This window comes from Sceloporus undulatus, chromosome 3 (genome assembly GCF_019175285.1).
Source record: "Sceloporus undulatus isolate JIND9_A2432 ecotype Alabama chromosome 3, SceUnd_v1.1, whole genome shotgun sequence".
Classification (NCBI taxonomy): Eukaryota; Metazoa; Chordata; class Lepidosauria; order Squamata; family Phrynosomatidae; genus Sceloporus; species Sceloporus undulatus.
The window spans coordinates 254,541,026-254,567,033 of NC_056524.1; the positions used below are offsets into that span (position 1 = coordinate 254,541,026).

Below are 26,008 nucleotides of genomic sequence, written 5' to 3' on the forward strand. Positions count from 1 at the left end.
GCGTCATCTAAACGCCACACCTTCAAGTCAGCCCGAAAGCACCTCTTTTTGCCTGTTCAGCCCCAACAATGCTGGGGAATAGAGGAAGGCCACATCATCATGGCAGATGGATGAGGGACTCCATTGAGGAGAACGTGGGTTCTATGGCTTATTTGCAGGGACTCAGCAGAGCAGTGGAGGGCAGAGGTGTCTCATCCACAGGGTCCATGTGGGACGTATTGGATGGTCGTTTTGCCTTACGGCTTTCTTAACTGTAATGAAGGCTTTGATCGATAGACTGAATGACTGATAACAACAACGGAGGCGACAAAGAAATGGTTCAGTCCGAGGTCTGACCAACCCCCCCCATTTTGTGTGTGTAATGGTTTCTCCCACGCGACTCCCTCACGTCTCTTGGGCTCCGCACTTGGAGGGAGGGAGAAGAAGGAGCGACTTCCGCCTCCTCCTCCTCCTCCCCTTCCCAGGCGCCAGGGAAGCGGGGAAGAGCCAGAGCCGGGGGCCGAGTGGGTTCCCCCAGGTGTTTGGGGGCTCTTTCCCCTTCTCTCTCTCTCTCTCTCCCTTCCTTGCTTCCTTGCTTCTCCTTCCGCAGCGCCGCCTGGGTGGGGCTGCTGAGGAGCAAGGCAAGGCCAGGGGGCGATGCCGACTCAGCGAGAGAGTGGCAGCCACAGCAGCGGAGGAGGAGGCGGCGGCGGCGGCGGAGGCAGCGGCCACAGCATGTCTCACCCCCCGGGCCTCGGAGGAGGAGGCGGAGGCGGAGGGGGGATGGCCGGGGGTCTAGGCGGGGACGGCGCCCACCAGGTCCGCGTCAAGGCTTACTACAAAGGGTAAGTCACGACCTCCATTTGGAACGCGACTTGAAGGGTGCATCCACATTGGGGAGATAAACCGGTTTGGATCCGCTTTAAGTCTCTTTCTGGCTCTTTGCTATGGAATTCTGGGAGTTGGCGTTGGGCCGCTCCGGGCCCCACAACATACTCCAACTCCAAACCGGGTTATGGTCCCCTTGGAGACTGGGAGGATGGATGAGGGGGAATAACAATGCAATGGCGCCTTCTTATATAGGAGGACCCTTCGGAGCAGACAAAAGAAAGGCTCACCTTCACACCTGGCAGCCAGGCTGACTGAGGGATTCAGGGCCTTCGTGGCTCAGGAGGGTTTCAATGGAGTCAGACACCCTAAAAGCAGCGGCTCTCAGCCTGTGGGCTGCAACGCTCGGGGGTCGGACAACCCTTTCACGGGGTCTCCTAAGACCACCAGAAAACACCAGCAAAACTAGTTATGAAGCAGCAGCGAAAATAATTTCGGGGTCAGAGGGCACCACAACATGAGGAACTGCGTTAAAGGGTCACGGCATTAGGAAGGTTGAGAACCAGTGCCCTAAAGGTACCATATGCCATCTGATCAGCCCAGGTGAGTACTTGGATGGGAGAACACCAGCGTAGAACCATAGAGCTGGAAGAGGCCACAGGGGCCACCAAGCGCAACCCCCTGCCATGCAGGAACTCACAGTCAAGGCACCCCTGACAGATGGCAATCCAACCTCTGTTTAAACATCTCCAAAGAATGAGACCAGAGTTGTTGTTGTTGTTGTTGTTGTGGCCCCTAAGTCATTTTTCACTTATGGCAACCCTAAGGTGTACATTTCTTGACACATTTCTTGGGGTGGGGTGTGCCATTGCCATCCGCTGCGGCTGAGAGCACATGGCTTGCCCCAGGTCATCCAGTGGGGTTTTATATTCAAGCCAGGAATTTAATCCTGGTCTCCGGAGTCCCAGTTTAATGCCCAAAGCATTGCTGGAACTGGCAAAACTAACTGAATAGTCCTTTCCTAAGAAAAACATGTGAAATTCATGGTGTCTCCATAAGTCGGCAGGTGACTTGAAAACACACTCACACTCTTACTCTAATTGATGTTTCCTGCTAAAGAGTAATTAACTCTTCATAGCTGCCTGCAACCTCCATGATCAAAGGACTGTGGAGGAGGTGGGCAGCAGGAAGGAGTGTTGTCTTTATGTCCAGTTTGGGTGGCATTGGGTTGACTGCCATTTGGAAAGGGATACTGAGTTAGGTGTAGCCTGGTTAGGTTCAGGTGGCTTCCTTTTTAATTATGCATGCATGAAACCATGTGCGAATTTTATATTCTCACCTCAACATATTGGCTGCCCATGTGGTAATCTTGCGTTGTGTATTGCCCATCCTTTCTTTATGGGATGACTGGTTTTAGGGAGAGTAGAAAAAGCCATACTTTAATGGTTGAAATGAGGTTAATATTAGTGAGGTGAATGCTGAATTTATAGGATTTTGAGTGGTTGATGTACATTGGCTTTATGAAGGTGGCATCCCTTGCAGCTGATATTGTTGATGTGTGCCTTCAAGTCATTTACTGACTTGTCCAATGGAGTTTTCTTGGCAAGCTTTGTTTAGAAGAGGTCTGTCATTGCCTTCCTCTGAGGATGAGAGAGTGACTTTCCCAAAGTCACCCAGTGGGTTTCCATGGCTGAATGAAGATTTGGACCTTGGTCCCCCAGTGTCTTAATGCAAAACTCAAACCACTGAATTAAGTGGAATGGAGGTACATTTATGGCAAGGCTTGTCCTTGCAATTGATGTGAGGAATCTTTATGGAGGGGCTTATCCTTGGGATTGTTATTGGAGGCTAAATAGGAGCACATTATAGAGACATAGGGTGAGCATTATAGCTGTAATTACAGAGGGAAGAATGGCGTGGAAAGGCAAGAGTTATTATTTCCAGCTTTGGAAGTAAGTAATGATCCTTTTGAATGGGCGCTAAGTAGGGTGAGCATTCCTGGTCAGGAAGATGCTCACGATTTGAAGTATCAGAGAGAAAAATGTTGGTGCAGTGCAAATTGCCAAGGGAATGTTGTGTTCCCTTGTGGGGGTAGGGCAGGAATCCATGAGTGGGAAGCCTGTTTGTAGGGTGCCTCCCTAAATCAGAATTTAAAAATGAATCACAGTGAAACTGTAGGAGTATGTAAGCTGTGAGGATTTGTGAAAATAGACGGACTGAAAATTGAACTACCTGTTGAGATAAAGAGCAATGAGCATATTTAGGAGTGTAGATTGAGGTGTGTAAAGGCTAGATTAACCAGCCTATGCATGGTGCGGTGCTTACAGTTTTCAAAGATTGAAAGGAGTGAAGGGTCTTGCAACACCTTTAAGAATAACTACACTCGTCTCTCCACATTTGTGGCTTTGAATTTTGCAGATTTGACTTTTGTGGATTTGGTTATTCACGAATTTGATTAATATATTCTCTCTAGAAATATCTAGATCCCCCAGGGCAACTCTGTGGTCAACTTTAACCAAAGTTCGCACTGAAGGACCTAGAGAGAACACTCCACTAGGCATTTGTAGCTCCTCTTGCTACAATGTCTGGCAGATGGTGACCACAGAGTTGCACCGGAGGACCTAGAGATTCCTAGAGAGGTGTTCTCTCAGATAAAAACATACTGTTTTTGTTATTTGTGGGATTTCCACATTCACGGGGGTCCTGTGCCCGTGGCAGGATGAGTGTACAGTACTAATACTTTAGCATGAGCTTTCACGGATTAATATCTCCTTTCTCAGATACACTGTTGATGTATAGTGCTTAAGCTTCTGATTTAAGTACAGTTATCTGTTCTTGCAAATAATGTCACCCCCAACATCAAGGATGCATTTATTGCTCATCCTCCATGATGATACATACCTTCCTCTGCATTCTGCATGGGACAAATGGGACAGTCGCCATAGAAGAAAACAAATGGACACAAATCTGATGTTAGAAATGGCAACACAAAAAGGTAGTTTCAGAATGCGCCAGTCTCTCAGGGCAATCGATCTCTGACCTGAAAGTAAGTATTGGTAGAACAAATAAATTTTAGTGGAAGATGAGAAGGTACACAGCTGGCAGGGGAGTCACTTACCTGGCAAGGGATATACCATGATCAGAAAGAGACACAGCTGAATTGGATATATTCACAAATTCACATCTATTAACAATTAGCAGGCACATCTTGAATGGATCTTTTTTCTTACTTTTCTTTCTTTCTTTCTTTCTTTCTTTCTTTCTTATTTTATTTTTAATTTTTATATAGCTTATTAGCTCAACATGTGTTTTAATAGGTTGGTTTTCAGTAGAGGTTTCTGTCTAACAAAGACATTGTGTCTTCAAGAAAACTAACCTTCCTGAAAGCATGTATATTGTTTTCATGTTTCAGAGACAACTAAAAGCATAGAAGTCTAGGAAATCTCTGTTAACTTGTGGGTGTTAGAATGAATATGCTTTGATGTGATAGCTGGCTTTTTGTATTGGCATTTGACTCAGATCCAATCTGTAATGTTATTGCCAGACTAAATAGCTTCATTTTTATCTGAGGTTTAAATGCTGGATTCCATTAGCACATCTGAGGAAATAGATTTTAACCTATGGAAATGCATGCTAAAATAAGTATACTGTATAGGCAGTGTTAAATGCACTACAGTAATGTTTCTCTCTTCCTTCACTTCTTTTTTTTTAAAATGCTACTTATGTTCATTCTTTTATAAGTAATCCCACATGACATGTACAGTCGGCCCTTCTTATACACGGATTTTTTATACACAGATTTAAGCATACACGGTTTGAAAATGTTCCAAAAAAGTATAACTTTACCTTGATGTTCCATTTTTTATTAGGGACACCATTTTGCTATGTCATTATACTTAATGGCACTTGAGCATACACGGATTTTGTTATACACGGGGGATCTTGGAACCAAACCCCAGCGTATAACAAGGATCCACTGTACATTCATTCCAATTCTTGTTGTCTCTTGGGAAATGCTGTGTATCTTGCTAATGGGTATAGGGGAAATAAAGAGGTATATTGAAGCTGAAGATGATTTAGGGGCTCGATAGACGCGCTGCCCCATCTTTGCCCCGATTTGAAACTGCAGCACCGACGTGCTGCCAAAAAGAAGCTGCCTAGAGTGGCTTCTTTCTTGCGGTGTTGCAAACGGGAAAGGATGCCGCCATGATGCCACTTCCTGCCAGCAACGTCTGGATGCTGCATGTCGCTTGTGTCATAGTGGTCCCCGTGTGGACAGGAGGCCGCCATGAAGGTGCTGCCGTTCCATATTAGAGTTTGGGAGCATGCGGTTGCTGCACACTCATTTTGGCCCCAGGATAGCGCTTTCTGCCTGTCTGTACTAAGTCTAAGTTTAGTTATTTCACTTGTGGGTAATAATCAAAATAAAGGTATGACAGAAAGAAGAAGCATCTTGAAGAATCTTGAATTGTCCTTCCTAGGCTTCTGTTAGTATCTTTCACAGTGCCAGTTGCAGAATTACTGGATAAATAAGACAGTGGCCTGTTACAGACAGGCCAATGTAAACAATATTTATATTCTGCCTTTTTCCCATTCAGGGAATCAGGATGGCTGATTTTACCTGCACTGCGGAAGTACTGCAGATTGACACCACTTTAACTGCTATGGCTCAATGCTATGAAATTCTGGGGTTTGTAGTTTTGTGAGATAATTTAGCCTTCTATATCAGAGAGTCTGGTGTCACAAGAAACTAGAAATCCCAGATTCCATAGGATGGACCCATGACAGTTAAAGCATGTCAAATTGCTATTCAGTGTGGTAGCACCCATAGCTATAAAAATACACTCATATTTGGCCATGTACAGTGGTATGTTGATGATAATCTGATACTAATGTGTAGAATAAAGATATGCAACTGTGCAGAGGTAGGAGCCAATTTTCACACACACTAGTGGGTTGCTCCCATGCATCTGGATGCACTTGTAAGTGATGTTGTCTCACTTCTAGTTGCCTTTTTGGACCAGTATGTGGCTGAAGACATCCAGGGGATGAGATGAGGGGTGAGAGCAAACTGCTATATTTGTGTGCTTTGTCAGGCATTTTGGTGCAGTTTGAGGATGAAAATCATGTAAGCAAATCAGGGAGGGTGTGCAGTGATGTGGAAAAATGGACTTGGGAGCTTCACTTTCCTACTCTTTCTCTCTAGCAGTTAAACCTTTTGCTGAGCATACTATGTATTTTGACTATTGACTTTCAGGAAACTCATTTTCTATATGTTCATCAAATCCATGTTATGACTGCTTTTGGTAGTGACCATCAGAACATCTGTGCCAATGTGCTCAACCAATTAATTATGTAAACTAATGAAGCAGTATGTTTTAATTCATGATTAAAAATGTCATTGTGAAGTAAGGAGAAAGTAATCTTGCCCCCCTTTCCTTGATCACCCATGATGTTAAATATTTTATGTCAGCAGTCTTGCATTTAACAGCTTGCCTGCTAGGTGACAGCAGGAATTTTATTCAGCCTTTTCTGCCTCTACAGCCAACATTGAAATACAGGTTATTAATTGTTTAGCTGGCTAGCAAATATTTATTTATTTATTTACAAGATTGCTTTTTATGTCTTCCACTGTCATCACCTCCAATTTTAAATGTACCAGCCAATGACTAAATCTACAAATGGACCCAGCTGTTTCTTTGGTAAATGGGCATTCTTTCTTATGGAGGTACAATCTTAGAAGAAGTATTTTGTTTTGTGAAAGACAATGAATGACGTTTCTAAGAAGGCACCTTACTGCACTGTTTTTTTTAAAAGGCATTTACATTAAGAATAAACAACATTTTAAAAAATGCTTTCCTGTTGGTCACACCTTTTAAATTAAAAAAGACTAGAAGTTGCTGACATAGAAACTTGTGTTTAAAATCTTTTTTCCCCTGATCAGTTTTTCAGAAGGAAAATGTATCTCTGTCAGGACATTCTTGCCTGGTTTTCCTAGCTGTTCTGATAAAACGATTGCAGAGGTAACTGGCAGCTGGATGGAGCTGTGCTCAGTGAACCTCTCCATCAGTGTCATGTTTCATCACACAGCTGCTGAGATGAGGTAGGCAAGAGGAAGAGCTAAGCTCACTCACAAGACATTTATCTAAGACGTTTAAGTTCATACTCCCCTCCTCTCCACTAGCGTACACACAGAAACTTTGTAGATGAGTACTGGGCTTCATCTCTTTTTATGCCTGTGGAATTTAAATAAAGATAGTGGTCAGAGCTTCCAGTGGTAGGATCCTTTTGTGTGGTCCTGTGACACCAAACACTTAAGGCAGTTCATGTCCTTGATTACTTTATATTGCAAAACATCAAACTACAAGGAACAAGTGTAATACTAAAATGGGAAAAAACATGGGGGAGAGTAAATATTATGCAGGAATCTTCTGCCTTTGTAGAAAATCATTTAAGCTAATTCTCACTCTCTTGTCTCTTGATATTTAGAGACTGCATAGAAGTGTCAGATTTTAAAAATAAGATTTCTCCAGAAAAGTACCAGCATCTGGCATGTTGCAGGAAAATTAGTCTAATCAACAGCATATTTAAAAAGGTTTATAAAATGGCTACACTTGAGCAACCATAGAGCTAATTGGAGGATAGTCATTTTGTTTCTTGAGTTACTTTACAGTTACATTATTTTACTTGGACCCAGAATACTGTAGGAAATTATGACAGGCTCCCTTTGTAACCAAATATTGATCAGAGTTGCTGATTTGAAATACATGTTCACTATGATATTTGAATTGGTCATCACTAATTCCCTTGATTTGGACTTTATATTTGTATTGATGCAACCTAGAATTGCATTGACTTTTTGTACTGTGCATCGCTCTCTTGATGCATGTTGTGGCCTACTAAGACCCTAATCTTTTTCACATGTACTGCTTTCAAACTGGGTGTCACCCACCCTGTATTTGTACATTTCATTTTGCTTCCTAGACTTTGTATCTTACATTTGTCCCTGTTTAATTTTGTTATATTTGGCCCTGTTCTCCAGTCTGTCAAACCATTTTGAATGTTCCTGTCCTCTGGGGTATTCGCTAACCACCCTAACTTGCTGTGATCTGCAAATTTGATAAACATGTCTTCTGTACCATTATATAACTCATTCATAAAGATGTCTTGGACTCAGTGGCTCATGAGGCTCCTTCCAACTCTGTACTGAGCAACACAGGGCCCAGGACAGAATTCTGATGGACTCCATTAGGCATTTCTCTCCAGGATGAACCTTTACTGGTATTGATACAAAACTGACTGATTGGTAGTTACTCAGTTTACCATGACTGTACTATTTCAACTCTTAATTCCAAATCTATTCCTGTCAGTATTGTTATGTTTCTTCAAGTCAACTTTGACTAATGACACTGTTATCAAAGGGTTTTCTTTGCAAGATTTCTTTAGGAAGTTTGCTGTCGCATTCCTTTTTAAGGCTGAGAAGAGTGTGACTTGCCCTGGATCAAATAATCAATCTGGTTTTCCAGAGTCCTAGTCCAGCATTCAAACCACCATACCAGGGTAGCCCTCCTTACTGTCAGTGGAATTGCAGTTTAATCCTTATTATATTCAACTGAATTCTTAGGTTTTCTGGCAGCTTTCTTAACTTTTTTATACAGCAGGCAGCAATAGAAAAGAGAACTTCCTGTTCATTTCTAACAAGTACTACAGAACTACATTATTTTAACAGTAGCTACTATCTTAAAGAAGTGCTTTACCAATGAAATAAGAGCACAAGCAATGAATTTTTCTTGACAAAAGAGTATATTTTAAAAATACTTATTTTAAAAGTTTGATTGATAGATCATAAAGATGAAATATGTGAATAAACCTGCCAAATCAAATGAGAACAAAATGAAAAATGTCAAAAACTCTTCTAAGCAGACTCTAATATATACAGTTGGCCCTCCATATCCATGGATTCTGCATCCACATATTCAACCATCCATAGCTTGAAAATATATATTTTTTTAAATCCAAAAAGCAAGCTTTGATTTTGCCATTTTATATAAGGGACACCATTTTACTACACCACTGTATATAATAGGGCTTGAGGATCCACGTATTTTGGTAACCATGGTGGTCCTGGAACCAAACCCCAGCGAATAACAAGGGCCTACTGTATATAGTCAGCCCTCTTAATTTTAAATCTTTGACTTTTGCGGATTTGATTAATATGTTCTCTCCAGGAATCTCTAGGTCCTCCAGTATAACTTTATAGGCAGTTTTCACCAGATGTTGTGCTGGAGGACATAGAGATTCCCAAAGAGAACACTTCTCTAGGCATTTATAGGTGCTCCAGCACAATTCTGTGGTCAACTTCGAGGAGATATTGAACACAGAGTTGCACTGGAGGACCTAGAAATTCCTAGAGAGGTGGTGTTCTGGGTAAAATAACCAAGTTTTATGTGCAGTTTTTCCACTTTCACAGGAGTCCTGTGCCCCTAACCCTAGCAAATGTGTATGGCCTACTGTACATCTTTTCAATACATCTTTATCTTTACTGCTCAATCCTTTCCAATTATATAGTTCATGGTCTCTTTATTGATACCTGTTTAATTCATTCATTGTCAGAGATTTTACAGCTAAAATGCTTAATTCTCAAAAGAATATGTAAGCAAAAAAGTTCACGTGAACATCTGTAAATTTTTGGTATCATTATCAAGTTAAGAAGTTCTGAAGGTCTTGAGTTCACTAATATCTATGGGAGATTTTATTTCTCTCAGGTCTTCTTTTAATCTGAGAATGTTAATGTAATCTGCAGCTGATAGTACATCTGGAACTAAAATGAGTCACATAGGGAGTTGGCATAAACAGGTTTTTAACTGGAATTACAATCATAACAAAGTATCATAGTTTTGTTATTGAACAAGATGTCCTCTTTACACTTTCCATATCTATTCACCCTTACTCATCCTCTGATCCTTGTCTTCTTTTTTTCTGTATTGCTATACCAATTGAGAGCTGTTTCCCAAAACAACTTCTTAGTTAAAACCTTCAAATCCAAATTGCCGAAACAGGGAAATGTTAGTTCGAAAGGGTTGCACAAGTCAGCTATACCAGCAAGCTCCTTTATTGATCTTGCCCATCTCTTCCCCCCAAAATCGTAATGACATCTATATTTATGCACCACTAGCCTAACATAATCCTTATTTAAAATGAAAATTTACTCCCCACCCTCAGTAATTCCTAGCCCTCTGAAGCTTTACATTACAGCTCTGCTCAAAAGTACTCCCAGGTAAATATATATAGTACTCCAGTTTCAGTCTTAATCTTGGAGGGAGGCAGAAGATTAGCTGCCTTTGGAAAGGATTGCAAAAATAATTACTGTTTGGAGAGATTAAAAAATCTCATTTCATCCACCTCATTTTTGAATGCTTCTTGAGGCACAATCCAATATGTGTCCACTCAGACGTAAGTCCCACTGACTTCGTTGGAACTTATTCCCTCCTGTACTCAAAAAGTGCTTCTTCTCCCTCAATCACAGGAAGACACAGAAAGAAAAAACAGAAGGATTTTGTGTATACACATACTGAGTTTAGCTCCCAGTGGGCAACACTGGCTCTCCACCCTGAGCTGTAGTGGGGGCGAGAGGCAGGAATGGGAGAGTGAAGAAAAGGGCTAGGGTGGGAAGAACCAGGGATGCTGTTTCCAAATAAAAGCCTGAAATGTAGCTAGGAGAAAGTGGGATGGAAATTAAGCTAACCTACTTTGCTCCCCAACCTACCCCCAGCAGAGGTTTAAGCAATACATGTATTTTGAACCCTAGGATCTACAAGGGATTCAACAAAAGGCAGCCCCATTCCTTCGGTTCTTTCTGCAATTTGCTACCTAGCCTACATAGTTTCCTAGCATCTGTTCTGTGCAGTTTTCCACCAAGTTTGTTAAAAAACGAAGATCTGTTTGGTTTCATGGCCTTGGCAAGAGATTGGAGGATCTTTTTGTAGAGTGGTCTTGATCAGTTAGTAACACGGACTTTGGACGTTGACAGAAAATCTAAGGTTGTGTGGCTTCAGGTTGTTTCTGACGTATGACAACCCTAAAGTGAACCTACCACAGGGTTTGGGGATTTTTTTGGGGGGGGGGGGGTTGGTAATATTTGTTCAGAGAGGGTTTGCCTTTGTCTTCCTCTGAGGCTGAAAGAAGGATTTGCCAAAGGTCACCCAGTAGGTTTCCATGGCCAAGTAGGTATTGAACCCTGATCTCCAAAAATGTTGTCATTGAAATTATACCACACTGTGGCATGGAGGGCTGTGCAAATAACTCAGTCAGCAAATGCATCCAGAGGATGTGAGGGGGCACGTTTTTCCTATTTCACAGCTAATGAGTGAGATAAATAAAGAGTGAGAAACAGAGAAGTGATGGTCTAGAAAGAAAAATGAAAAACAAATCGGGGGAAAACCGTTTTCCCCCCAAAGTCATATTTTCCAGTAAAATTGCAAAATATATTATTAGACATTTCCTTTCAGAATTAAAGTAAGATAATGTAAGGTTGAATTTAAGGTAAGATGACTTATGTTACTGCAGTTCCTAGTCTTCTTTTCCCCTCAGTTCTTGTATGGGAATGAATGATTTATGTCTTAATTGACACTATGGATTGCTAGAGGATTTTATTTATTTATTTTGCTTTATTAATATTGGTAGGTTCTTCTGTTTGTTTTTAATTGGTTTTTTGTCCATTGCTCAAACTGCAAAACCAAAGAGATTCCTTATAGTTCACATTGAAAACTCAACTGTAGCTCAGTTTCAAGAAAAATAAAATTAAAAAAATAAATTCAGTTTGTAATTACTTTTAATGAACTGTACTTTTAATATCAGACATGATAACTTTAGGCTAAACCAAATTATACATGGTATATTTTATGTTCCTTTAGTAACAAAGGCCCAAAACACACAACCAAAATAATCCAGTTTGAAACTGATTTAACAGCCCTGCCTCAGTGCTAAGAAATCCTGGGAATTGTAGTTTATTGTGACACCAGAGCTCTCTGACACAGAAGGCTAAATATCTCACAGACGTACAGTTCCCAGAATTCCCTAGCACTGAGCCAGGGCAGTTGAAGCAATCTCAAACTGGATTATTTCTGCAGTTTGTTTTGGACCAAAGTGACTTTACATTTGTAAATGGTATTAATTTTGTATTTGTTTCAGTTTTTCTGAATTTTTTTCAGAAATCATTTTCCTTTATAGCTTCGAATAATCCCAAGGGCCAGAAAGTTGATATCTTTTTTGCTGACAGCAGTTCATCTAGAAGTGGCTAATAATTGGAAAACAGGTCTTGTATCCCTGGATAGCTGGTGGAAAAGAGTTTGGGATCAATGGCTTATGGAGAAATTAACATATAATATGAAATATAACTCAAAACAACAAAATCAAAGACCTGTTCAGGAAAAAAACGGTCTCCTCTTATAGATTTCATTAATACAAATTTTACATCCGTTTCTCCTCCATCTAGCCACTGTATGGTCAGATTTATTTTAAACGAATTGAATTGTGTAAAATTTTAATAAGGAAAGTTTTTAACGACATGAAACTTTTTTATACCATTGTTTTATGATTGCAAGATGTTGTATTTTGTATTATGAATAAAGTATTTTTAATCTTAAAAAAAAATGATCCCAAGGGCCACACTGGACCCCTCAAAAGGCTGCATATAGTCCATGGATCTCATCTATGTTGTTCCTGTTATATTCTATCCCATCAATTTGTTCTTCAAAACAAAAAGAAGTGTCAAAGTAGATACGTTTTAATCTCAGAATTATACTTTGTTTATTTATTTAATTTACAAACTGTTTTTCTCCCAGCATGGGATCCAAAGCGGTGTACAATATCTTGTACAAAATCTTAAAAGTACCAAAAATGGTTAAAACAAAAGGTAAAACACAATTAAACTAAATTTCTATTCTAAGAAAACATGTGAAAAACAATATTAAAAATTAGTTAGAAGCAGCTTTAAAAGATACTTAAAAACATGATAAAACACTACATCCCTGCCCCCCATTAAAAGCTTTATCTGCTGCATACACAAGAAACTGAAAGCTTCCTTAAACAGACAGATCATTACCAACCTGCAGAAAGCCAGCAGAGAAGGGGCCAGGCAGACCTTTGAGGAAGGGAGTTCCATAACTTGGGAGCAGCCACTGAAAAGACTCTTGTGTCCTCACCTGACTTTCCTGGGATAGTGGTGGGAATAAGAGAAAGCCTTTCCCTGCAGATTTTAGAGCACAGGAAGACTCATATAGGCAGACTCATGTAGGCTTTTCATATAGCCTGGACCCATGCCATATAGGGCTTTAAAGTTCATAGCCAGCACTTGAATTCTACGCGGAGTTTGATCAGCTGCTAGTAGAGTTGTTTTAGCAAGGGGATTGTCTGCTCCATAAAACTTGCCCAGTCAGCAACCTGGCCGCAGAATTTTGGATTCACTGGAGTTTCTAAACAGTTTTCAGCAGTTTTATGACACAAGACTGTGCCATAAAATGGACTTGTGATTTTTAGGTTGATTGAGGCAGATTACAGAACTGGAAAAAATAATGTGTAGAAATTTTTTAGAATAATTCATATGAAGTCTTCCATCACTTGTTTTGTTTAGCGAGAAAAACATCTTTAGCTCAAAGCTGAGATGAGGCTACAAAAGGTGAGATATAAGTATTTCTGTCTTTAATAAATTATGGCGCTGCAAAAATTGTTGCTTGATTCCTCTCTGGATAGGAATTGGTAGTGCTCTTTTGCCCTTGTCTCTTACATGTTTAGAACTTTTTTGAATGGTTTAACTAGCTAATAGACTTTACAAGGCCAGAAGAGCACTATCAGACCCTTTGTTGACAAAAGTGAAGCAAGCATTATTACGTTGCCATTTCAGATAGAAGTAAACATTTTGTAGCCTCGTTTTGGGTTTAGAACAGAAACAGATACCAGCCATAAAATCAAAGCATCAAAGAATTTTATCAAATTCAAATAAATATCTTTATCTGCCTGATAAAATTCTTTGATGTGTATTTGCTGGTCATTCTTGTATTTTTGTGAAGTCGAAGGCTTTCATGGCAGGAATCCATTGCTGAAAAACCCAACCAAAAACTTGTATTTTTGTTTTGCAGAGAGTAGGAATATGTGTATTACATTGCCAGTGTATTGATTTATTAAAATGTTTTGGTTCTGAGAAAGTGTTTTTTCAAAGTATTATGTTTTTTCAAGTCCATTTCAATGTGTACTAGGTTATTCACGCTGCTAAATATACTGGTTTGAGAATCTAAATGATTGTTCTAAAATTCCTAAAATTACCATCGCAATAGATATTGTTATAATTATGGCAGCAGTTACATTTGGACATGATGATAGCCCACGTAACTGATCATTAGCTAATGAAGTATAAGCCCTAAGCGATCACTTCCATTTGCAGCTCTGCTTTGTGTTGTCCAACTGTGGCCATCACTGACACTCTGGCTTGTTTCCCTACTAGTAAATCATAATAGAAAATAATCCTGAATTGTAGCAGTTGCCATCTTTTGAACAATACATAAGCAAACTGCTGAGCAAGTTGAGCCACTCTCTGCAAGATGAGTCAATCAGGCACTATGTACCAGTACATTGTTTGTATTCATTCATTTTGCTTATTCTATACAGTACACCCTTGCCTTACACAGGGATCTGTTCCGACCCTCCGTATGCTTGAGCCCCATTGAAAATAATGGGGTTTGTGCATGATGCATGGTGCGGTGCACACGCTATTGCAACCCTGTCGTGCAGCTTTCAGCATAAGCTGAAAGCTGCGTATAAGGCACCTGCGTATGATACGGGTGCAGTGTGTTTTTTTCTCCCAACACAGGACTCAGGATAACTCAAAACAGAGACTAAAATAAGAGTGTTGATAAAAGAACAATGGCTGTAATAAAACCAAAAAATTAAACTATTCTATTGAAAACATTACAAATATAAATAAAAACGTAACAGCAAGATTGATAACACCAAGGTCCTTTTTGCATGTAATACTGCTGTGCCACAATCTACTACCTAGTGACCTGATTGAAAAGATATAAAATTAGTTTGGCAAAATTTGTTCTAGAAATGCTGGCTTCTGTCACTGCAGTGTCATCAAAGTACTTGCAGACAGGCGCCTATATAATCTATTCTAATATTTTTCCTTATATTAAGATCAGGCTGACTGCTCTGTAATTTCCCAAATGTTCTTTTTTGCCTTTTTTTGAAGAAAGGGACAATATTTGTCCTTTTCTAGTCATTTTGTTCTCATCTGTTCTCCAAGATTTCTAAAAAAAATATGGCAGTTGGTTCAGAGAATACATCAGCAAGTTCCTTTGGGATGCAATTTGCCTGACCCTGCAGATTGGTACTTGTTTAGCTTAGCTAGATCAGTCTGGTCTTCCATTTGTTTTCAACTTCAGATGCCAGAAGCCCCTGCCAATTTGACCAGCGGTTAGGAATTATGGGAGTTGAAGTTCAAAACATCTGGAGGACCAAATGTTGGGAATAGTTGAACTAGGTGATCCCTGAGTAACTCCTTATCAATCTTGATTTGCAACCCAGATCCCTTGCCAAGGTCTTGGCTGTTGCATGGAAACACACAGTCCTCTTTTGGGGAGAAAACAAACAAAATAGCTATTGGATACTTCTGCTTTTTTGTGTGATCTATTAGCATTTTGCCATCTTTGCTGAATGCTCCATGGTCTGTTCAGTCATTCTGTGCTTTGAATGTACCTGGAGGCAGGGGGGGGGGCTTTTTGTTACTCCTTGTGTGCCTAACCAGTCTTAGCTCATTTTGAGATTTAGCTTTCCCTATATACTGTAGTAGTATTCCTGAAAGCTTGGGCTAAAAAGCTGTACTGTACTCTTTCTTGGTGACTTGTCCTCCCTTCCAGTCTCTCTATATACAGTTGGCACACCGTTTTCATGGGAAATCCGTTCCGGACACCACCACCCCCACAAAAACAGAGGCTCATGCATATCCAAGCACCATGGGCTTGAATGGAGTGTGTGCCTGTGCAGGGCGAATGCTATGGGGGTGTGCCCCATTGGAAATAATGGAGATCACCCCTCCGTGAGTATTCAAGGCCACAGATCCCAGATCCACGAGTTAGGAGTGGTGACTAATCATTTTTCTTTTTACTTCCTCCTTGGGTTTGCTGTACAGCCACATTGACTTCTTCACATGTTTTTCATTCTTCTTTTTCCATGGGATTTTTTGTTGTTGTTGAAACTCCCTTTTCATGAACTCCCACCCATAGAACTTAATTTAGCATTTCTAGCCATGGGATTTCACCTAATAATTCCCTAAACCTGTTGAAATCATCTGTTGAAAGCCAAGGTCCATGCTTGACTGTACTGTTCTTTGCCCTGTCCCACAATTCCAAGTTCTAGATAAACTACTTTTATTAGAGTGACAACTCCTCCCTGTTGGTTAGGTTCAAGTCCAGGATGATGACTGATTCTCTTGTTCCTTCCTCTGTCTTTTGAAATAGAAAATTATCTGCAAGTCATATCAGGTATTTGTTGGAGAGCCAGTGCGTAGCTGAATTAGTCTCCCAGGAGATGTCAGGGTAACTGAGGGCCAGTACAGACAGCTTGACGCTGCCCCTTTGAGCACTGGATTGGGGCCACAGGAACTGCCACTCCTTTTTCGGGTGGAAAAAAGCTGCCTTTTTCGCCACGTCGGCGGCTCTTCTGCACTCCTGCAGTGTCTGAATGCCATGCCACTATACTGCCCGCTGCCTGGTCAGGCAGGCAGCATGATGCCAGCTTGGGGGTGGTGTCAGGACAACTGTCATCTAAATGCCATGCCTCCATGCCACCCCCAAGCCAGCGCTTACTGCTGGCCTGTTTCAGCCCTGCCTCTCCCATAACAGAAATCTTTGAGATCTCTGGGATTTATTCATGAAAAGCATGATCCATCACTTCTTCAGGGTTTGGTGGTCTGTGGTGAATCTCTACTACAATGCTGCATTTATTTATTTATCTATTTATTTTTATCCACATACTCTCAACTGGTCTAATTACACCACGAATTTCTGCACAAGTGAATTTGTCTGACATATAATGCTATTTCCTCTCCAGTTCTGCCACATCTATTTATTTTGAGTAGGTTATACCCTTCAGTTGAAATATTCCAATCATGGGATTCATTCCACCAGGTCTCTGTTATGCCTGTAAAGTCATATTTACTTTCTTGCACTAGGACTTCAAACTGATCTTACTTGTTTGCGAAACTCTGTGTGTTGATGAATAGACATTTGAAACGTTGTGTTCACCTATTTACTGTCAGTTTTCCTGTGGATTTCATTCTCCCACAGATTACCCTCTAGAATTCCCATTCTTATGTTTAGCACTTGCCTTGGGGTATCTTCACCTTCCCCCCCCCTCCCATTTAGTTTAAAGCCCTCTTGATCAGACTTGCCATGCTACCAATCCTTTGAAATTCTTTGTTAAGGCTCTTGCCTTAACAAGAGCCTTGCCTTATCAGTCCTCTTGTAAATGCTCCTGTCTTTCTCATTCCTTACTACAGCTGATGTTTACTTACATAGGTCCAGAACAGATGGGCCAAATGAAATTACTTCTGGACACTTTGGAGGCATGGTGTTCAAATGATGCACGCCTCCAAAGTGGCCTAAAGTCCCTTGGACCAGAGCAAAAAGGAGCAAGGATAATCCAGCGCCTGGTATCACAGGGTGGGTCCTGCGGTCCTGACCCACTTGCGGCCAGAGCAGACTCCAGCAGATCTTTCATTCCTGACTGATCCAGTCCATAGTTAGTATATTGTCCTTGAATATTTACAGATTGTAATCAATTTTTGTAGATTTATATTGCCAGGTAAGAAATAGCTTCTTCTTTCCTATTTTGATATTTAATATTTCTCACTATTCTACTTGAGTTTTTAAAGGTGGGTATGTCACTGCTGTACCTTATTCCCTTTCTTTCAGTCTTTGCTAAACAGAAGTCAAAATCATTTGTCTGAATATTGGTTATGAGATAAAATTCTAATAATATGTTGCCATTAACAAGCAAAATGACATAAATAAATAATAAATAAATAAAATTTTTATTTATATCCCGCCCTTCCTACGATCAGGGCGGCTTACATCAAGGTTAAAAACAACAATCCACAAGTACAACAAGATTAAAATACAAAAACATTAAACCATAACAGACAAAGAAAAAAGCCCCATAGCCCAACCTCTTGGCCACGGAAGAGGAGGGAGGCCCGCAGGATTTTATTCGGGGAATTCCTGTTGAAACAGGAAGGTTTTCAAGTCCTTCCTGAATTGGGCCAGGGTGGTAGACGAGCGGAGCTCAGTGGGCAGCATGTTCCAAAGGGCTGGGGCAGCTGTGGAAAATGTCCTCCATGTGGTGGAGGCTAACCTAGCCCCAGGCACCTTCAGTAACTGCTGCCCAGACGTTCTGAGGGTGCGAGGCGGAATGTACGGGGAGAGGCGGTCCTTTAGGTATCCTGGGCCCAAGCCATTTAGGGCTTTATAGGTAATCACCAACACCTTATATTGAGCTCGGAAGCGGATGGGCAGCCAATGGAGATCTTTCAGCACCGGTGTTATATGGCTGGTCCTGGGAGCACCAGTGACCAGCCGGGCTGCCATATTCTGCACTATTTGCAGCTTCCGAGTTTGGTATAAGGGTTGCCCCATGTAGAGTACGTTGCAGAAATCCAGTGTCGAAGTTACCAGAGCATGTACAACAGTTTCTAGGTCCCTCTGGGCCAGGTATGGGCGCAGCTGGCGAATCAGCCGAAGCTGATAACAGGTGCTCTTGACCGTCGCATTCACCTGAGCTGTCAGGTGGAGCAACGAGTCAAGAAGCACCCCCAAACTGCGCACGGAGTCCTTCACAGGGAGCGTGACCCCGTTCAGGACAGGTGGAACCACCGCCATTCCTGGACCAGGAGAACCTATCACTAGTACCTCCGTTTTCTCTGGATTCAACTTGAGTCGGTTTTCCCTCATCCAGCCCATTACTGACTCTAGACAGGCCACGAGAGGAGAGACGCCATCCCCAGTCACTGCATCAGTCGGAGACATAGAGAAAATGATTTGGGTGTCATCAGCGTACTGATAACCCCGCGCCCCATGTCACCGGATGATCTCTCCCAGCGGTTTTATGTAAATGTTAAATAGCATGGGAGACAGAATGGCTCCTTGAGGGACCCCGGTTTTAAGGGGCCTCTTGTCAGAGCACACGTCTCCCAGCTGCACCATCTGAGACCTCCCGGAGAGGTAGGAGTGGAACCACTGGAGCGCAGTGCCCCCGATCCCCACCTCTGCCAGGCGTCCCAGAAGGATACCATGGTCTATGGTATCGAAAGCCGCTGAGATGTCCAAGAGCACCAACAGGGACACGCTTCCCCTGTCGATGCTCAGACGGAGATCATCGACCAAGGCGACCATGGCCGTCTCAACCCCGTAACCCGTCCGGAAGCCAGTTTGAAATGGGTCCAGATAATCCGTTTCATCCAAGACCGCCTGAAGCTGGATCGCAACCGCCCTCTCGATCACCTTTCCCAAAAATGGTAGCAGCGAAACAGGCCGATAATTATTATGTACCAGGGGGTCGAGGGAGGGCTTTTTTAAAATAGGTTTTACAATGGCCAATTTAAGTTGAGATGGAAATAGCCCATCCCTCAGAGATGTATTGACTATCCGGCGTAACAATAATGTTACCGCCGGTCCCCCCCTGGGCCGCTAACCATTAAAAATGTTCAATTCTTAGAACATGAGAAAATATGTGAATGGGCAGGGTGCTCCTGGATTCATCATTGCCTCTGGAGGCCTGCAAGACCTTGGTGGTTCCACGTGCTTATTATCTGGACACAGTGGTCCGAGCTCTAGTAACCTCTGGACTGGACTACTGTAATGTATTGTCCATGGATCTCCCTTGAAGACTGCCTGGAAGTGTTGTTAATGCAGAATGTGCCTGTAAGTATATTAACAGATACATTCAGATGCAGTCACCATTGCACTGACAGCAAAGAGGACTTTTCCCCCCTGTAACTCTAGCAAAAATTAGAAGAATCAAGGAATCAATTTTATTTAGGGAAAGAAATGCATCCCACAATGACAGACCCAGAATCTGGTGACAATGGGAGCCCAGAGCCACAAGCTCTTATGTTCTAATATTATTTGCCCAGGTTGCTATGTTACCAGTGCAAAGTGCATGTGTTGGGAAAATTCCATAAAGCTAAAAAATTCTATAGAAATCAAAAATCCTAGGTGTCAGTTGCTTCTAAACAGCCATTCCTTAGTTCTTGCTGCATAAACTATTCCCCCGTTACTTGGCGTCGTAGCGTAACAAAATGTGCTATGTAACCTTCATAGTGTCAGCTTGTTCCTTTGGAAGAACTTCCCTAGGACCAGGAAGCACAAATAACAGAGATGAAAGAATTTGGGGGTTAGCATATGCAAAGCCATTTTTGTTTACCCCTGCATTAGTTGCCTCTTTGTTTCTATGCCTAGCTCAAGATGGTAATGCATCCTATAAAGCTATAAGTGACTTGATACCGAAATATATGAAGGAATGCCTCTTCTTGTCTTTCTTGATATAATGAATCAACAAAGAAATTTCACTGCTAAAAGGCGGGAGGCAAGACTGTCCCTTCTCCCATTTGATATTTTGTCTGTGTTTTAAATATTTTAATTTTTTAAAATAAATTAAAATATCAAAACATCCATTTCATTTATCTTTTGGATAGTACAATATTACAAAAATTGCAATTGTGATAATATACAATCAAACATAATCATATGCAATTGTATAGCCTTATCATACCATTGTTTATCTTGCTGTATTTTTTATCTCGTCCAAAACACACTGCAGAAATAATCCAGTTTGCGACTACTCTAACTGCCCTGGCTCAGTGCTAGGGAATTCTGGGAACTGTGGTTTTAGTTTCCATTCTTCTTCTGTTTGCTGTATTGATTTATTTTTTATCAGACCAGTTAAAATTTCTAAGTTCATCATTTATTTTAATTTGATTAGCCATTCTAGTGTTAGTATCTTTTGTGTTTTGAAATATTAGCAATTGCTGTTAAAATGTTTGATGCTATTAAGGTCCCCAAATTGTAGGACAGAAATATACTACTTTAAATAAATAATGCATTCTTTAAATATAAATATCCAGAAACTTCATCTGGGAATTTAATGATTTAATTAGAAGATTGTTGTAAAACAACTGGATGTATATGGAATAAAAATGCCAAATTATGGTATCAGTACAAGTTTTCATAAACAGAAGATATTAATATTATAGGATCTAGAATTCATGGACATAGCTGTGCTAGTCTAGAAAATCAGTATGCAAGGAGATCTTGTAGTACCTTTCAGACTAACTGAAAGAAAAATCTGGTAGCATGGATTTTCGACTTGAGCCATTACATGATCATCTTTGAAGACAACAAGAAACTCTCCTAGAGCCTCCTATGGCAGACTGTTTTAATAATTCCCCACCCTTTCAGAGGTTCTGATTCCCAGCAAGTCCAAACCTCATCAGGTGGCAATCTGTCCATGACAACAGAACTATAGGCAGTTCCTCCATTCCCAGATTACATTTCACTCAACCCACTCCAGAAAACAAGGTCCAGTGTGCCCAACCGCATGAGAAGGGCCAAATATCACTTGGGACAGGCTCTTGGTTATAATAGCAGGCATGAAATCTCAGCGTAGATGTTTAAATGTGCTAGAACTGCAAACTGGGGACTGAAACCACCCTGCTACCTCAGAAAGGGAGACTATTCAGCAGCCGGGTGAGTTGAATACCAACAGAATCCCTAATCTGTCCCAGCCACCTAACTTCAGGTGAACAGTACTAGAATCCACAAAACTGGAATGGAGCATCTAGTCAGGAAGATGGAATTTCAATAGATTACTGCAGCTTCACCTCCCCACCTCTGAAGTCTTGCCTGCTGCTGAACAGAACCCTGGGGGACAAAGCTGTGAGAGGTTAAGCTCCCCACCTGATCTAACCAGGTCTCTGTGATATGTGCCAGGTCACATGGTCATCCAAAATCAAGTCCTGAATGGCAGCTGTCTTCCCATTCCCTGACCTGGCATTCACCAGCAACATTTTCAGCCCAGAGGTGCAGTTGCCAGTACTATCCAGAGTGGTTTGAGTGGTGGGAGGAGGGGCAGAAAAAGTGGATTAAAAAGCAAATGTTAGAAGTGTCAAGGAAATAAGAAGGCTTAACAGTTTACTTTTAGGTAAATATTACTAACAGCAATATTTCTGGCTTCATAGAAATGGACATAGCCAAACAGCTAGGATTTGATTTACAGTAACGACAATATTGTGGAAAGAAAAAAGATTCACTGTAATTCGTTGTTACATGCCATAACAAGTCAGCTTCTCCTTTTGGTGATGTTCAATGGGAAAACTTCAAGAGACCCTGTTATTAACAGCCCTACTCAATCTTGCAAACTCATGGCTGAAGCTTTTTTGTTTCAGTCTAATGTGGCCTTCCTCTTTTCCTACTTTCCCTTACCAGACATTAACTTTTGTTAAAGAATGAGATGACAAATGCCATTCTGCATAGATGGGATAAATATATGAACAGCATTATACTTTCAGTATTTTCTATTTAGTAATTTATGCACAGGTGCTATCTAAAGCAAGGCAATAAACATCTTTTAACTACTGATAATAACACAGCATATCTAGGCATGTGGATTTTTTAAAATTAAAAGTCATACTAAATCATATGGAATAATTCAAATGGAGGTAAGATCACATCACACCATGAAGTGTAACATCCATCTATCTTTTTTCCAAAATTTACAAGCTCAAAGTTGGCTGCAAAGCAGAATAAAATGTAATTAGATGTAATCAGAAAACTTACTAGCCTTGAAATAATAACAAGCTGTAGAGAAAGAACTACAGTACAGTAAAACAACACAACAACAAACCTTTAGCTGTCTAGTGATGTCAGAAATGGTGCCAATCACTTTCAAAGATGAATGAGAGAGCTTTGTGATACTAGCACATAGAAATAAAATATTTTAATTAGAATTTTCTCTGTGTCCAGAGAAAATCAGCTACTTGACTGAATAAATGTTTCTAGGCTTAAATACAATATGTTGCTGTTGTAGTAATGTGGTAGGTACAACAGTTACAAACTATGTAGCAAAATAAGGGAGTTCTGAGGGACAAAATCTAAGCTATAATTGAGGATGTCTTGCTTTATGATATACCCTTGGAACTGCACATTTTTTCAGTGAGCTTACTAAATCATTATGTACTGCCAGAACACCAAATAATAACATAGTTGTTACAGCAAAAACATTTTAATACCCAAGCTCTAGAAACTGACTGAATTGCCTGCCACAGAATTATGTTTAAATAGCTGCTTTGCATACATTATTTATTGACATGTATAATATTTGAATGTGAGGGAGATACAAACATGGCTAATAAATTTAAAGATGCATTGCTCATTCTTATTATTTTAGAATGATAAATGCCAAATAATGTTATATCAACTTTTGTAGACATATTATGAATGAGAATAGGAATTTGAAATAATCTTTTCAGCCCCTAATTCAGAAACATATTTCAATAATAATAATAATAATAATAATAATATAGTTTATTTGTAACCCGCTTTTCCAAAATTTTGATCAAAGCGGCGAACAATTACATATAAAAACATTCCAATAAAATCAATTAAAAACAGCATTAAAAACAACATAGTAATACTAACAACAAAAGGGCCAGATAGAAGGGGAAGTCGATATATACATTCCAGGGTCACCAATGAAAAGGGGTAAGGGAAAAAGATTTTTCACAGTGGGAAGGCTTGGGAAAAGAAATATGTCTTCAGGTACTTTTTAAAAAGAGCTAAAGATGTGGTGGAGCGGAGCTCATCTGGGAGACTATTCCAAGATCTAGGGGCCACGATAGAAAATGCCCTCTGTGAGGTCCTCACATAGCGTGTCGCTGGGACCTCCAACAATTTTAGTAGGTGCATAATACTGTAGATTAGTAGTAATTACCTCAACACTCTTTCCATTAAATGTACCATTTATAGAAGACTATCTGAGAGGTTTTTGCATCAATATCAAAGGTGTGTTGTTGTTGTTTTATAGAATTAATTTTCTGAACACACCAGCAAAGTACTGTATGATTGATAGGGAGAGTGCCTTCTCTGAAGTATTTTTTGTTGTGGAACACCCTTTCCATGAAGGTTTGAATGATGCTGACCTTGCAGATACTTTAGTTGTTGTTGTATGCTTCACATCATTTCTGACTTATGGTGACTCTAAGCCAAAACTGTCATAGGGTTTTCTTGGCAAGTTTTGTTCAGAGCAGATTTGCCATTGCATTCTAGGGCTGAAAGAGTATGACTTGGCCAGAGTTACCCAGTGGGGTTTCTATGACCAAGCTAGGATTTGAACCCTCGTCTCAAGGATCGTAGTCCACATCTTAAATCATTGCACAACACTGGCTTGCTAAGATATTTCAGTATCAAGGTAAAATATTCTGTTTGATTAGGTATTTAAAGCTGTTCTTTGTATTGTGTGTGTGTGTGTGTTTGTTTTGAGGGGCCTCTTTAGAGTTGTTTGGTGTACACATTTTATAGAGTATGTTTTTATATGGTATCATGAAAACATTTACTGTGATATAAGAAAAACTGAATCATACCAGGTGTTTAACTACTTCTTAGAGGCAAGGAGAAACGGAGATTAGTATGATAGCACCTGTTTTTGTAATTCAGTTCAGGCAGTATTGTAAAAATCATGGGCAGCTAAACATCTGAGGTGGCATCTGAGATTCACTTTTTGTTCTCTGCAAGCCTGGTAAGAGTTGAGATAGCATAGCAGGCCTGCTCAAGAATGCAGGATTGATGCTTTCAACTTTATGATATTAAGAAAAATGCATTTAAGACATGAATACGTATACAGTAAGCGACAAATGAAAGCAGATAGAGCTGGTGCAAAACAAACTGATCCTTAGTACTGAAATTAATAGTGTGTTCATTTTACTCTTTCCAGGGATATTATGATAACATATTTTGAACCTTCCATCTCCTTTGAAGGACTGTGTAATGAAGTTCGAGACATGTGCGCCTTTGATAATGAACAGCTCTTCACCATGAAATGGATAGATGAAGAAGGCAAGTTAAATCAAGTCAAAACTACATAAATTACTGGTGTCCCACATCCATGCACCTTCTTTCAGAGTTGAAATGAATATACTCTTTTTATTGTTGTCTGTATTGCTAATTTTAAAAATGGATCAAAGTTCAAATGGACCTGATGTATTTGTTTGAACTACTTTATGGTCAATGACTGTTACAGTTATGTTTATTTTCAGAGCATTGAGCCTGTAACATCTTTTCAGAAAGTCAGAACTGTTACATCTCCCCTCCCCCCAAATGCTTTTTATTAATTATATCAGAAATAAATTTCAGAAGATATCTTTCCTAAACCTTATGGAAACTGTTTTTGTTATTTCAGTAGTTATTTTTTTGACAGTGCATTATGTCAGTATATTTTGATGAAATACCTTTTTGAAGTCATAGGTCACTTCTGCTTCAAAAATGGAACTGTTGTTACTTTTTATCACTAGAGCAAGGAATGAGAAACCTGTGGCCCTCCAGCTGTTGTTGGATTCACACTCCCATCAATGTGCCCATTTGTCAAGGGTTATGGAAATAGTAATCCAACAACATCGTGGAAAGCAAATGTTTCACATGCCTGCTGTAGAGGAAAAGTACCTAGCTGGCCAGTAAGTCAAATAAGATCATTAACTAAAGCTGTTGCAGTATGTGCCACAGTTACATTTGAACAAGAGACGGTTATAAAAGAATGGAACAGTGAACATAAATGCAATTAAAGTTATTGGACTGGAAAGTGGCAAGACAAGTTTTCCCTTATGTGTCACTACAAATTATTCACAGTGCAGACTTCCTGGTGTTTAATCTCCTTTCACAATTCCAGGTTTAATAGAGAAATCATGTAAACTGAAAATACAGGAGGATGTTTTGCCTTCCTGAAGCATATAGTCAGGATGTGACAGAGACTCTACCAAGACTCATCAAATCAGCTGACTACTGTTCTCCTGCTGATTCATGGGAACAAATGATGTAGCCAAAGGGGTGTTCAGTGGATATCCAACAAATGTAAATGATAGTCGGCTAGTTAGTATATAAAGAGT

At 40.3% G+C, this 26,008-nt stretch overlaps 1 protein-coding gene across 1 annotated transcript in view; it reads left to right on the forward strand.

Moving 5' to 3' along the window:
* The first annotated feature begins 431 nt into the window (after positions 1-431).
* PRKCI (protein kinase C iota) overlaps positions 432-26,008 on the forward strand; it is a 66,335-nt gene continuing 40,758 nt past the window's right edge. The window contains 2 exon segments of the mRNA XM_042458284.1: positions 432-824; positions 24,844-24,965. Of these exon segments, the coding sequence (XP_042314218.1) occupies positions 637-824; positions 24,844-24,965 (310 nt within the window). The 5' untranslated portion in view covers positions 432-636.